The sequence below is a fragment of the Hippoglossus stenolepis genome, chromosome 1 (genome assembly GCF_022539355.2).
Source record: "Hippoglossus stenolepis isolate QCI-W04-F060 chromosome 1, HSTE1.2, whole genome shotgun sequence".
NCBI lineage: Eukaryota > Metazoa > Chordata > Actinopteri > Pleuronectiformes > Pleuronectidae > Hippoglossus > Hippoglossus stenolepis.
Genome location: NC_061483.1, coordinates 18,657,006 through 18,672,856, shown reverse-complemented (window position 1 = coordinate 18,672,856; position 15,851 = coordinate 18,657,006). Strand labels below are relative to the sequence as shown.

General features: G+C 40.0%; 1 protein-coding gene across 1 annotated transcript in view; it reads right to left on the bottom strand.

Annotated features, from left to right (window-relative positions):
• smyd3 (SET and MYND domain containing 3) overlaps window positions 1-15,851 on the bottom strand; it is a 74,658-nt gene that overhangs the window by 4,212 nt on the left and 54,595 nt on the right. The window contains exons 6-10 of the mRNA XM_035162390.2: window positions 12,966-13,033; window positions 7,992-8,094; window positions 7,279-7,389; window positions 4,962-5,049; window positions 4,318-4,492 (exon numbers count right to left, since the gene is read on the bottom strand). Of these exons, the coding sequence (XP_035018281.1) occupies window positions 4,318-4,492; window positions 4,962-5,049; window positions 7,279-7,389; window positions 7,992-8,094; window positions 12,966-13,033 (545 nt within the window). The remainder of the gene's footprint in view (window positions 1-4,317; window positions 4,493-4,961; window positions 5,050-7,278; window positions 7,390-7,991; window positions 8,095-12,965; window positions 13,034-15,851) is intronic.

The window sequence follows — 15,851 nt, the reverse complement described above, 5'->3', positions numbered from 1 at the left end:
AACTGCAGGGATTAAAGTTGGTGATATCAATCAGTCAGTCAGTCAGTCAGAGTCGGGCGGGATGTTCTCTCTCCTCCGCTGCTCTCCATTCATTTCTCCTCACTTTACCTCTGTTGCCCTTTTAAGTCTTCCCTCGTTTTTCCTCTTGTTTACACACACACGTTTTTTAAATGTTATGTAACTGCTGTAAGATGGTATTAAAATGCTCACTGATGACAAACCCTTCTCCATTTCCATTCTCTCACCTCATTTAACTTTCTTGTCTAGTGCAGTCATTCTCTCGCGCAACAAACAAAGAGCTGTAAGTAAACACACACACCAGCACTTATGTATGAGCATGCACACACACAAGGATGAGGTCAATTTGAATCCACTTCACCCTCTAATCTGCAGATTTCACTTCTCTCAAGCGTAAACACAACACAAGAGGGTTCAATATGCTCGAAATGCAATCAGCTGTAAACAGAAACTGTTGTAGACGGAACACGTTTCGTATTCATTATGCGTCTGTGCCGACGGGAGCTCGAGGCCAGAGGTGTTATTTTTCGGGTTGTCCTTCCGTCCCATTCTCGTGAAGGATGAACTGATTTCAATAGATTTTGGTGGTCAAAGGTCGAAGGTAAATTTCACTTTGACCTTTCAAAACACATTTTCTGCATTGTGAACACAGTATCTCTAAGACAATTGCAAATATTGTACTAATATTCACTTTGACTCAAAGAACTGATTAGAATTTGATGGTCAAGGGTCAAAGTCACTGTGACCTCACAAAACCAGTTTTTTGCCTCATGAAAACATCATCTTAAGATTGCCTCAAAAGAATTTTTTTTAATTTGACTAATGGTCACCTTGACTCAAAGAGTCTTAATTACCATGAGGGTATTCAAACGAGACATTTTGAACTGTTGTCACTATGACTTAAAGATGACCTCATTTGACCTCATCCAATTCAGGAAAAACATTTATGTAGACTGAAACTGCACTCGATGGCGGAGGCATACAACCACTAAGGGTAAATTCTAGTTTTCTTTGTGGACTGAAATCAGTAACTTTTATTGGCTAATTTTATTGACTCTTGAATTTAAAAGGAAAACAGTTCTTTTGAAACGAGTGGAATCAAAGTAAATGAACTTGTAGTGTCAACGACCAGAGTAATTTAAGACTCTGTAGCTTCTTTGATCATTTTCCCGCACGATGCTAATAGCCCATTTGTTCATACCTTCGAGCCTAACTAAACTACTCACTGACGGGCCGACCAATTACAGAGGCGCTCTCTGATCCTGTGGTTAAAATTGAATCATTAAACAGGAAGTTCAAAGACTAAACCAACAACATTAGTCCTCCATGAATAATAAGAAGTTACAATATTGATTTAATTACCAAGACGGTGATTCAAGTAGCCATGACATGCAAACACTCAAAAAGACCAAACTCCAATTATATTTCCTCTCTGCATATAGTCACACACAGCAATTACAATTATTTCATTAACTTAGTGTCTCCTGAATTCGTCCCTTCTTTTTCCCCCCAGGAGAGTGAATTGAGAGAAATACAGTCTTGTTGTATATGCAGCTAGTTAGAAAGCTGCAGCCCTCGGCTACGACTAAGAGAGGGGGCAAGAAGGAAAAATGAATAGTGGTGGAAAAGTGTAACATTTCCAGGCAAATGCTGTGAAACTAATGAGGCCGTGGTTTGGAACAAAAGATCCACAGCCTGATGTTTGTGAGGGCGGAACATGGATTATTTCTCTGAGACGAAAACCAAGGAAGGAGAACGAAAGCATGGAGGAAAGATTAACTGTGAATCGTCTCCCTAATTGTATTTAGTTTTCTGTCCATTGCAACAGTAATTTCACTTCTGTATCTCCACAGTTTATCCAACACCATGCATCTGTGACTAAGATAAAGAACATTCAAATAGATATAAATCACAGTTTAATCATTTCGCAGAGAAATATTTGTGAGCAGAAACCAAAGAGGGATGCTCCCCTAAGGACTAAAGAGTGAATATATCCAGTGTGACACAATAAAACCCCAAAAAGCCCGAAATTTCTGTGGTGTCAATGTCTCTTTATCGTTCAAACTTAGGAACTCTGACACTCCTTGAAGAATCTTGCAACCTTTTGGTCGATCCTGATCCACAATCCTGAAAACCACTGAACTACAAGCCTGTCCATCCTTAATGCAATGTGAAAATATTTTTAAATAAAAATTTTATACAAATTTTCAATCCGACCATAAGCACAGACTACAGCCGACACCCTAGGGGAGTTCTGAAACCTGTTTATTCAATGGTCAGTGATGCTTGACTCAGTACACAGACCTGGAGAATCAGTTGTTGACGTGGTTGTGAATGTCAAAGTCCCAGCCACCGCTGCTACAGAGTGATGGTCACTTGTTAATTAAATGTTTATTAATACTTAATGGATTGTGTGTCCATATCGCACCAAATTCAACACTGCACTTCATTGGGCCATTAACAATACACATACTAGGTGTGAAGCAGATAAGTCAAACGGTTTTCAAGATCTGGTGACTTTAGGATCCAGCATTTTAAAAACTCAATAAGGAAATCACTTCATCCAACAAGACATCCAATGAGGTGCCACACAAAATCTGTGCAGTATTCCCTTTAACATTGGTCAGTGATTTGCCAAAATTGCTGTCATCTTCACCAGAGAATGGAAACATCGGTTGCAGAAATAACTTTTGGGGCAATCGCCATAAACCGTGATGCCTGGCCAGGGAGTCCATTGTTGCACGTCGACATCACTTCACTGTCTGCTCTTTGAAGAAGGAAGGAAATGCCCCAAAAACATTTTTAAAAATGTTGCACACATCTTTGAATTTCATGTGGACATATGAACCACAAACAGGTTCACAAAGACTGACATTGTGGGGGAACTTCACTGGAGCAGCAAGGCCACTGATGATGCAGAAATCTTATGCAACAGATTCTCTCTTTAATACTGTGAAACCTTGGATGGAGAGAGATACTGAAAATCTTGGCTCGTTTGTTAAAACTGTAAATGTAAAAAAGCCTTTACTGTGTGTGTGTGTGTGTGTGAACATGGCTGTGGCAGTAAAGTATGTGCAGCATGGCGTGCACAGCCTGCAGCAGGTGTGCATTATTCGCACACAGGCGCAGGGAAAGGTCCTCTCTATACATCAGACACTGAATGGTGAAGCTGACTAAAAAGACCTGCAGAGAGAGAGAGTGAAAGAAGAAAGGAATAGAGAATGAGAGGAGGGATGGGACAGAGAGAGAGAGAAATCCTGCAGCTATCTTTCGTTTAATGCCATCTGAAGAGCCCAGAGGAAAATAGGTGATGAATATGGAGGATCCCCCTCCCACTCTCTCACTTGTCTCTCCTTCTCTTCAATTGTTTTCTATGTGCATTCCTCTTTTTTTCAGTTTGCCTCATTTTATACTTCACTTTTCTCTCTTCTCTCTCCGTTTCCTTAAGATTCCCTAGTCATAACATTGCTTCCTTCATATTTGGCCACTTGTCTTCCCTCCTCTCTTCTACTCCAGGTTGTTGATAACCACTCACCCCTCACTCTTCTGCCCCTCCCTCATTTTTCTTTTATCTGCTGCTCTCTTCCGTCCTCTCTCTGCTCCCTCCCCACAACCATCCCTCACTCTGGTCTGCCCCCTGCACATTTCACTTTCTTTCAACTGACACCAAACTCTCAATCCTCTTCTTATCATCACCATCTCTCTCTTTCTGCTGCTCTGTGTCCAGTTATTTATTGATAGGCTCTGTTGCTGTTTCCCCCCTGTAGATGAGTTGTCAGTGTGTGTCTGTGTGCATGTGTGCGTCCACTACTTGGCCAATAGAGCTCAGCCCAGAACACAAGATCAATCTCCCTCTCAATTCAATTCAAGCATCAAAATACAATTTTGCCAAGTACACAATAACAAAAAAGAGCAATAAAACACCGGGATCAATATTTTAGGTCCAAACTAACTGATGTAAATCAAATAATGACAGCTGGCTAACCCTGATATTAAATTGCATCCAGAGCTTCGAGGACAAGGAGCTAGGTGGCTCGCTTGAGAATAAACCACAATTTAGGATGATATTTTTCATTATATTACTTATGGTTTCACTAAATTATCAATGTTAAACAACACACTGACACCATGTTTGTTTTTTTAACTTAAACCTTGTAATTTGTAATTTTCTTTCAATCTTTTCCCTTCTATCAGATCTTCCTTATATTAACTACTGTGGTGCTACTTGAAACCCCACACGCGCACACACGCACACACGCACACACACGACACACACGTCACACACACACACAGACTCACCTGTAAACTGGAATTGTCTTCTCTCCATATCTCACAGCTTCCTTCCACCGACCCAGGTGAATGGAGGCATCCAAAGCCATGTCCGTCATTCTAAGCTTGTAGAGATTTTCATCAGGCACAGCGCCACCAACAGTTGATAACAAATCACTGCAGCTTTGTAGTAGTGCTTCCCAATCTGGAGGGTCACATAAGATGCTGATCACTCTCTGAGCTCACCTCTGAGTAGAGACAGCAGTATATCCAGACAGGAAGTGCTTTTACACATGAAGTTGTGATCTGAGACTATAATGAGTAATCTCCTGAAATCTGGCTTGAGTATCGAGAGTATCAGTCAAACACACCTTTCACACACACTCACTTATAATTTGTGTTTTTACATAACTCTACTTTGCTGATAACTTCATTTACATATGAAGGAATTAAAACCACCAGTTAGAGGTTTACGGGGCTACATTTTATACATTGATAATTGTTCTCATTCTAATAAAGCAGTTTATTAGTATGAGCACATATCAGTTATCAAGATGTTGTTAGAGGAGAAGCATCCGGTTATATTAATCGTCTTCCCACAGCAGAGTAGATGATGGATGGATGTCAGTGCTTACTGTCCACTGGATGTAGCTGATCTTGGATGTTAAGGATACCTGACTTTGCTTGTTGTTCTTCCAGTCTGGGTAGAGCCTCCTTTAGCAGGCGCCATGTTGCTTCGTCACCAGACAGCATGAGTCCATCCTGCACAGAGAGGAGAGTAGACTAAATAGACATAGATCTAAAACAAACACTCTTGTGCACAGACTTGGTCTGTATGTAGTCTCACACTGCACCATTCTGAAGAGCAGTTACAGTGAGCATTGTAAATCAACACACAACTTGTTCATTAAAATTTCTTTGCGAATACAAAAGTGTTAAAAATGTCTGCCTGCACTTTGCATATCTATGTTACAGCACCTACAGTCCACTGAGTAACTACTGTAACACACACGGCTGGATGGACAGACGTGCATAGAGCACAGTAACATAGCACCAAAGCAACCCCCTGTATAAGATTTGTCAAGAAAAGTATTTATTATTATAACACACACGCACAAATGCAAAAACACACACATTCACTAGAACAACAACAGACAAGGTTTCGATGTCAACAGTCATCTGTTGCCATGACAACTTTGGGTCAGAGCCCAGCATTATCATCTAAAGATAAAAGAGAGAGGGAAGATGACAGGAAGTGTGTGTGTGTGTTGTGTGCATGACAAAGTTAGGGTTGAATAAAATGAATGCTATTGTCCCACAGAATCAACTGAGTGCTCTCTCTTAGCTTCTCACACACACACACACACACACACACACACACACACACACACACACACACACACACACACACACACACACACACACACACACACACACACACACACACACACACACACACACCTGCTGTTAGATTATTGGAGAGACAGACTAAAGTGCCGCATATGGAGAACAAAGCTGGAGGATGAAGGCCGAGAAAAGAGAGGACAAGAGAGATGACTAAATGAAAATACACAACTTCAGAGAGAGAGGGTGACACACTGGAACAGAGAGGCTAGACGAAGAAAGAGTGGAATAAGATGGATGGAGAAGAAAACTGCAGCAGAGAGGCGAGATGATTTTTCACATTTTCAGGAAGCTGTCCGAAAGAGCGAGGGAGGAAGAAAGAGAGAGAAAGAGGGGTGAAGAGGTGGAGCGTGACAGAGTGACTGAGAGGAAGAGGAGGACAGCAGGAGATAAGACGGAGAGTGAGAGTGAAGGAGGAAAAGGAGGAGAGGACAAGGAAGGGTACACTGTAACATGTTACGCACCGATACACTGTGTAAGCCAACAGTGGCATGGCAAGGGTTAGAGAGAGAGAGAGCGAGAGAGAGAAAGTGAATTTTTTGCAACTTCTGGTTGACGTCATTAAAGCAAAGTGAAGTTGAAATGAAGAAATCTGCGACTGATTTGGTTTAGAGAAGACAAAAACTACATGTGCGAGTGTGTATTAGTGATCATGACAGTGAGGCAGTGGATATTGCTCGCCAATAATTACTACACTAAATGGAATCTAAACCACTTTACAAGGGTTTTATTGGATTTTTTTATATTGCAACATATCAGATACACACTGCAATCCAACTGCTCGACAGTGTATGTCATGGATATTTCTACACCGCTTCAATGAGATGCAACACTGAGTCAGCTCTATTGTTTTATTACAGATGAGTGCTCTCCGGAAAACATCACTGCAACGGTATGAGGCAACATTTGCACAGCTAAGGTCATGAATGTATCCCATCGCAGCCTGAGAAGAAAAGAATCAGGCCAGATTTTTAATACTTGTAGTATTAAAATAAGTCTTAAAAGGTTCAGCGTGTAAGATTCGGGTGAAAGAAATCAATTGGTAGAAAGTGAATATAAAATAATCCTAGTGATGTTTTCACTAGTGTGTTTTCATCTAAATTATACAAACTGAGGATTCTCTTTAGACATTACTGAGCTGTTCTCCACAGCAGCAACACAGCAGTACTGATGGGATGCTCCTTTACCTGACTAATTATGCCTTACGCTGATTATTGGTCATATTTGGATCATTATGTGCATGGAAACATAGATAGTGAATGAGTCTGAATTTTTATCTCTCCCAAGGAGGTTATGTTTTCACTGCTGTGTGCCTGTTAGCAGGATTATGCAAAAACTATTGAACCAATTTTATTGAAACATGGAAGGACGGGGTATGGCTCACAGAACAAGCTGAGTGGATTCTATTAAGGGGGTGGATGCAAGAATTTCACGTTGTTGTTTTTTGTATATTTCTGTGAATTTCTCAAGAAATAATACAGAGATCTTTATGAAAAACATCAGCATGTGTAGAGTGCTAATATCTATGAACAGGTGCCTCTGAGTGCTCTTCTAGATGTAAATGAAAACCAATCATCTTCATCTTACTTTGTCGTGAGAGTGGCATCTCTGGCAGTGGCAGGTAAAATGGTACTGGTCCTCCAGCTGTCTCTGTCGATCCTCAGTCAGGGACAACGTCTCCATGTAACTTATAGTGAGCTGGAGACACAGAGGACACTTTAGTTTGAGAAAACATTGAATTGGTCATATTTCATTTTGCCCTTCGCATAAATTAATTAGCTGTATACTGCTGATCATTGTTATCTGCAGCTCAGCACAGATAGATATTTGGAAGTGAGTTTGTGTAAACTGAGTGTGGAGAAAAGAAACACAGCCGGAGTACATTGTGTGTGTGTGTTAGTCCAGATGGTGTGGATGCATCTCATTACAAACAGTCAGGAGGGATGAAGTGTGGAAAATTGCAGAAATCATCACATTTGTGTTGCTGTGATATTTCATTTAGCTGCATTTTTAATAATCCTTTAATACCATTAAGTTCATTTTGCATCCATCAACATTTATTATGATTATTATGATAACTACAGAGATGCCACGTCCATGGAATATGAAATGGTTCTTGGTTTCTGATTATGTTTCATTAAAGAGCCTTAGGGAAGTGGCTCCTCCATCAGTAATAACAGTGAACATATTAAAGAACATGAGCATAAAAGCAGAGGCCACATTACTATCAATAACAAACAGTTACACATCATGTTGTTAATGTTGTGAGGATGCAGTGTGAGTATTTTTCTTCTTCATACCTCCTCCTCAGGTTTGATGCCTCGAACAGCTCTGAGCTGCAGCTTTGTCCCCTCAAACACCATCACACAGTTTGGCCTGCAGTCATGGTTTAACAGAGACAGACTGGCAGAGAGTAAAGAGGACGAGGGGCAGGAGGGGGCGAGACAGTCCGAGGACAAGAGGAGGAGGAGGGAGGAGATGTGTGAAGCCGAGTCAAGAAGGTGGAGATGAAGAGAGCGAGGAAGAGATATATGAGCAGAAGGGAGTTTAAAGAAGAGAGAGCGTAGGAGATGTGGGAGCAAATGGGGATGAGAGAAGGGAGGAGAGGAAAAATTAAATGTGGTTAAATGTTTGATTTTCAAATGAATTCTAAAAAATCTTTCTGACAATTCTATGTATATACAGTATATAACCCCATAACCAACGCTGACAAGCAGCTCTCTGGCTTGAGAAAAAAAAAATATCAGCACTTCTCGTCAATTAAAGGTAAAGTTAAAGTTCCTTCTGTACCTCAGCACATCTGCAACATGATAAAAACTTAGAGGAGACAGAGAACACAAGATAAAGGCTGAGAAAAAAACACGAGAAGAACCACGTCTGACTGTTCAGGGATTTCTCAGATCACTCAGACCAGACCAGTGGGACGACAGAACTCATGAGACAGAAAACACAGGAAGAGGGAGACATCTCCCACAGGATTACCACATATCTACCAGCCAGTGTAGTGCCATAGCTGAGGGATGACAAGTGTATTGTTACGATTCAAAGTGCTCTAAGGTGGCTATGTATCTGGCAATGTACTGTAATGTGATGTAATGTAATCATAATGGCAATCCTCCATGTAAAAGACTGAGTGCTTAAACACACAAACTCTGGTGACTGTCTGAACATTATGACAAAATGAGAACTCTGCTTCTGTCATTGCACATGTCACTCTACATTTGTTTCTATCAGTCTTTTAGCCTTACTCTCTCTGTCTCACACACACACACACTGACTCATTTCCCACATATATAATGGATTCAACTCGTCCTCCCACTCACTCAGATGAATTTATATTGTATAAATCACCACAGCCTCTAAAATGTTCATATCGTTGAATGAAGAAATATTATAACCTTCATTAAGGTGGGAAGTATTGCAGGGGGGAGCTGCATTAAACTGTATTACTTTTAGCAATGTTATTATTATTATGTTATGTTATGTTTTCATCAGGATTGGTTTGTTTGTTTGATAGTAAGATTACACAAAACTTACCTGAGGGATTTCCACAAAACTTGGTGGTAGGATGTGGCATGGATCAGGAAATAACCACTATATTGTAGTTTAAAGCCATATCAGGGATCATATCACATTTTAGTTGATCTCTCAAAGAATAAATCATGTATTTGGATTTAGAAAAAATCAGACATGTTACGGGAGTGATATTTATGAGAGTGTGAAATTTGGTGCAGCTCCAAATAAAAATCTAGATTTGTGAGTTTAAATGTGGTTTCATTAGGGGACTGTTGGTGGATGAGTGCCATTCTAGTTGTATAAGTGGCACACACTTAATACAAAGAAAAAAAAATAAAAGCATGTTGTTATTCTGATAATTTTGCTGAGAGTTTTTTAAGACCTCTCTGACCCCATAAGAAGACATTTACTGTCACTGCACACATGGCTGATAAAAAACACTGAAGAGGTTTGTCTGTTTTTATCACCTCCTCTATTAATGGTGCTCTTGTTTATCATATTCATTGAGCAAAACAATGGGTGCAAGAGATAAAGACCTGTGTGTGTGTGTGTGTGTGTGTGTGTGTGTGTGTGTGTGTGTGTGTGTGTGTGTGTGTGTGTGTGTGTGTGTGTGTGTGTGTGTGTGTGTGTGTGTGTGTGTGTGGAGCCTTTGTAAAACCATCAGTTACCCCTGGCTTTGTTCTACAGAGGAGAAATTGCAGGTTGAATATCAACTAGAAATCAAGCCCTACAAAGCATGTTTTTATCAGATGGAGAGCAGCTCGTTAGCATACTAATGAGATGAATTAACTAAACTACATCTCACATTAACAATATCAGCTCACTCTAACCGAGACTAAGTGCTGCGGTACATGCAGGACTCAGAGTGAAATATCACACGGGTGTGAGTGTACAGTGTACAGACTGCACAGGAGTGCTTTGGATTAAATGAGAGAAAAGCCTCAACACTCTACTTTTCTTTCTTTGTGTTGTTTACATTATTATTATTATTATTATTATTATTATTATTATTATTATTATTATTATTATTAGTCTCTGTAGTTATTCACTGGCTGTCTAACATTTTGCTCTGAAATTGTCAAAATAAATGCCCCATCTCGCTGAAGGTGAAAAAATTCCTGCATCTGCCTCCTGTTCCGGATCTGCACCAAAGTTTAATGGCTTCTACACTGACCCATACCGCATCTTCAGACTCAGTTTCGTGGACATCCGTCTGATAGTTTTTGCATAATCTTGCTTAAAGCCAACCAACCAACTGACAAACTTCCTTCTTGGTGGAGGTAATTACAGCACCTAATTTGAAGAATTAAAATTTCACATGTCACTTCTATGGTTTGGTAAAACATGTGAACCGAGTCTTCTATAAATTACAATAGATTCACAGTGTTGATCATTAGCTTTTTCTATAGGAAAAGCAAAGATCCAATATCAAATATCCATCCATCCATTATATATACAGTTTATCCTTTGAGGGTTGCAGGGGATGGAGGTGGGGGGGTAAAGCCAATCCCGGCTGACATGAGCGAGATGCTGGCTTCCACCCTGGACAGGTGGCCAGTCCATAGAGAAAGCACAACGGAAATTAAAGGGAGGTTAAACATGAACATATGTTCATGGCAGCTCAATTACTGCAGGTCACTTTTACAGTTTCATAAAAAAAGGTAACCAGTATTAGCACAGGCCAAACAAACAGGCAGGTTCAGGCAGTACTGCTCTACTGTCTCATTAGAGCTCTTCTCAGGACAGTGGGGTTTAGGGGTTAGTGCATGTTAAACAAATCACAGCATAGCTCAACCCATTTTACACCTGACCAGAGGTCCAATCAGCCAGAGAAACTGACTGTACAGAGGTAAATACAATTTTATGACTGTAATATTTACCCTTCTGGTGAATATCAAGTTTTTAAACATATTAACATGTCCCCCTTTTCATATGATAACAGACACACTTTATCCATGAAGTGTAAAAAGCAGTGGGTGAGGATTTCCATCTTTAAACTGCAGTAAACATATGCCAGTTTAAAAAAATGGATTCAATCCACATTACTCTGTTTTCTTTTGAAAATGCATCATCTGTGATACGCCTTGCGTCCACATTACTCTGGAGAAACTGAGATGTTTAGAAACGCGCATGTAGATACTCACAGCCTCTTGCTGATTGGGTCTTTTTAGTCATGACGTAGCCTGCGCTGAGTCGTCAGGCAGTTAAACTCAGCATTTTAAAATAATCCAACTAGGGGGCAATCTATTAATCAAGCAATTCACCGGCAGGTGCATGCCCAGTGTAGGAAAGCAGGCACGTTACATACATTTTCAGGCGTGTTAGTGTGGACGGGGATTATAACTGATGCAAAGCTCATGTGGACAGAAAACGTTTTAGTTTGAAAACTGAGTTTTTAAAGAAAACATAGTAGTATGGATGTAGCTCAATAAAACTATGCTGAATGAGACAGACAGATGCTATAAGAGCATGAAGTCTGCTGTGCAACATATAAACATCTCCCTGGTCTTTGTTATTGTCAGTGAATCTTTTCTTTCTGTTTTCCTTTCAGTGTATCCATGTAAGGATTTGGCTGCAGTTACACATGGGTTTAAGTTACACTGAGGTGGTATGAAGTAAATGGTCGTTTTAGATTACAACGAGTGAATAAAGGAGAATGTTATCGATCCTGCTTTAAATCACACATCCTGATAAAGCCCTCAGAGGACAGATTAGCCAATTAGCAGTGAATGATAAGCAGACAGAGACAGACACAGAACGGTGAGCTCAGTCGAGACAAAGGGGAGAATGAGGAAATCGTCAAATGAGGAAAAAGAGGTCTGGACATACAGGGGAGATAGCAAAATGAACAGAATAGGGTGAGATAGAGGTGTAGCCCGTCCACAGAAATCCCCCCATCTTTTCAGCAAACCTACGGTTGCTAGGCAACCCAAAATATGAATAGGCAGGGGACCATCCTGTGAACAGGCCCCATCATTTATGGATGAGTTACGGCACAAATCGCACCCACACACTGACACAGACACGCTGGGCTTTGGTAAAGCCACTGTGACCATCTGACATCTCAGCGACAGCCAGATAAACTGGCGGAGATACCTGCACTGTGTGTATGTGTAAGTGTGTGAAAGTGTGTGAGAGAGAGTGTGTAGAAACACTAACAACATGTGCAACAAATCCTACCCCACTCACCCAGGACTTAGTGGCAGGATTAAAGTACACACCTTGCTCAGTGTGTGTGTTTCACTCCTACATGCCAGACAAGAATAACATCGCAGTTGGAGTAAAACCTCTTACTTCTCTATGTATTCTGTACCCACCCACCCCCGTCCCACCTGCAACGCCACCATCCCCACCCCACCCCTATCTCCACCTCCCTTCCCTAACTCAGAATTAGAATATTCAGTCGACATTCATTTTCAAGTTTCGCCTCCAAACAAAAATGTGCTTCTCCCTTTCTTAGTCGTACTTCAAAGAAACTGCCAGGGACATAGTGAGCGGAGTGGAGGGGGGGTGGCTTTGAGAGTGAATGGGTGAAGGATGGGTGGGGCTGGCTGGGACGTGGTGATCTGGCAGGTAGCTCCAGAGCAGCATTTACATTTTGTGGCAGTCATATTGTGTAAGTGAGAGACAATGGCAGATAATAACAAAGATTGTGAGCTAGATTGAAATTAATGATGCTGTTTTAGATATGTCTGAATCACATTTTGACCTTTGTGTGTGTGTGTGTGTGTGTGTGTGTGTGTGTGTGTGTGTGTTACCTCGGATACAGCCCAACTCCAATCTCTTGCAGCTCTCCGTCACTGATGGTGAAACAATTACATGTCACCTAAAGCAGAGGAAGAGGGTAAAAAAAAAAAAGACGAGAGAGCGATTATTTGTTAAATTGCTTGAGATAAACAAAAACAATATCTTTCATCATACGTTTTGAACATTTTCACACATATCTGGCACCTGCAAACAAAAAATAAAGTCCCAGCAGCACTTTGATTGAAACAAGACGTGCTTTGAGATGCAGAATATTAAGCTGTGTGAAATTACCATCTGCTTATTTTTGAAGGGAAATTTCTCTGTTTAAAAGAAAAAGCTTTTTGAAGTAGAAGACAGGTCTGTAATGCTATTCATCAACAGAGTTCGCAAAATCTTTCAGGGATGATATACACTGAGTTTTAATGTAAAATGTTTCCCGAGGCTTGTTTCCCCCTCCCTCCCCCCCCTCCCACCCCTCACCCCTCTCCCACATTCAAAACAACAAGTAGTATATCTAATGGACGGGTGGATATTTAAAGACGGTATTCCTTCAAAACTATGCAGAGAAGACAGACGAGAGAGGATAACATAAAATATACTCAAGAATTCATTAGGTACAGAGCTGGTGTGAAACCAATTTATCACCTTAAACTAGAAAAAAAGAGGGATGACAGGAGGAAAAAAAGGACGAAAGACAAAATGGGTCAGGAGATGATTAAGGACAAAGGAGGTCATTTCATTTCTGTAAAGCTAATGGCTTATTACAGGTAATTTGAATTATTTTTTCAGTGGAGAAATGGTTTGTGTTTGTGACCATATAGGCAGATCATTGATATGTTATTACATGAACTGACATGCATAATAAAAATAATTATTTATTCAATAATTTGACTAAATAACAGACAGTTAATCGAACTTGGAAAGGCAATGCTAGTCAGATGGTCCATCACTTTGTTCCAAAGAAATATATCAGCAAGTTCTTGGTGGATTGCCATAAAATGTTGTCTCAAATACAATACAAATATAATTACACTATTTTATCAAATTATTATTAAACAATTATACAAATACACAATTAACCTGAGTTTACATTTCATTGAAAATTTACAATAAAATCAACAAGTCACAGAAAGAACTATAACATAATTTTTCTATCAAAAATGGAAACACTGAAAAAATCATTGAATGTAGCACTGGCATGAATAAACCTCTCACTATGCATCAGGGTTAATTGCAATATTTTCAGAGCCAAAGATTTCAAAGATTTCACATGAGATTTGACAAATTTGAGAGGGTTGATGCAGAGAATGTTTGATTGAAATATATATAGAAGTTGTTTAAAAGTGGAGACAGAGAGATGATAAAAGTGAAAAAAAGCAATAAACACATTAAAACAGAAAATAAGTGAAAGCTAACAAAGAAAGAATAGAAAAAACACTTGGGTGTGTCAGTCACAGAGTTAGTGCAGGTAAACAAGTGATTGTGCACCAGTTGGTGCTGTTACTTAAGAAAACATTCAAATAATTAAAAATAGTAATTCAAATAATTCAAATAATTCAAATAGATAAAATTTCAGAGATACTGAGAAGGATGGTGAGATTTACTGTGAGCCACAGACAGATGTTTCCCATCCTGCTGATGTTCACACCAGAACCAGAAGTCATCAAAATGATTTGAATGGAATCTGAACTCGTATTAGAGTCACTCCTCTTTGAAAATGAGGGGTTTTACCCAACTTATATCCCACCAAGCCGAGGAGGGAATGTAATTACATGAAAAACTCACTGACATGAATCATTCTCTCTTCGTCTCCGGGACAATTTCACACACTTCATTGTTATTCAGTTGTTCTCTCACACATCCATCACATGTGCCATAAAACATGAATTAAAGTGCAGGAGACAGATACATCATACAACACAGCAATATGTTGTATATTAATAACACTATGTCAAGACAGGACAACAGTTAAGTGCTTTCATGAGATTTTTATGGAGTAGTTGTCACCCACAGCAGAAACACATCGAGGGTTAAGAGTCCAGGCTCAAACACTTTCTTCAGTTTTTGTTAGAAATGTACTACTGGAAGCGGTTGACCAATCAAAACAGAGTATGATAGCTGGCCAATCAGTGCAGAATCAGGAAAGGGTGATAAACAGACAGGTGCTAAAACCAAGTGTTTCCGACAGAGGCTGAAAAGAGGAGCTGCAGCAATAAACAGTTTAAGGAGAGTGATGTGTTTCCTGAACCTCAGCGCATTTCAATCTTTTTAAAGTAAGAACCTGAATTAAAATGATGAACCTGAACATGACCATTACATTTCTCCTTCTAGCTGTTGCAGCTTGAGAAACCATCAAATGTATATTAGACCCATTCACGTGAGGCTGCTGCACTAGGTGAATCTGTGGGTGTGACCATTCAGGGACTCTTGGGGTCAGCACACTATCTAATGTAATATTATCTAATCATCAAAAGAATAAACAAACCCAAGTGCCAATTATAGTAGGGTGGGTGGCATGCATTAACCCCTTTAGATCATTTGTATCCTGATGAATCACACAGTTGGATTTGAAAGACCAGAGAAAGCAAAGCTGTAAGTGAAGCTATGTTTAGAATTGTTTTTCCTATGTCTTACAACTGTGGCCTTTATAAGAAGTAGTATTTGAGTTCCCCACAGTTTTCACAGTATTAGGAAAAAGCAGCATTGATTAGTAACAGCAGGGACACAGGGACGACCGTGCAGAGAGAACAGAAAGGATGGTTTTAAGAAGAGGGAGGAGGGCAATGAAGTGAAGAGAGAATTTAAACAAACAGTGGTAGGACACTCAGCTGGGTATAGATCTGTCTCCATCACACACATACTCAAAAATACACACACACAAACACCAACTCTCTCTG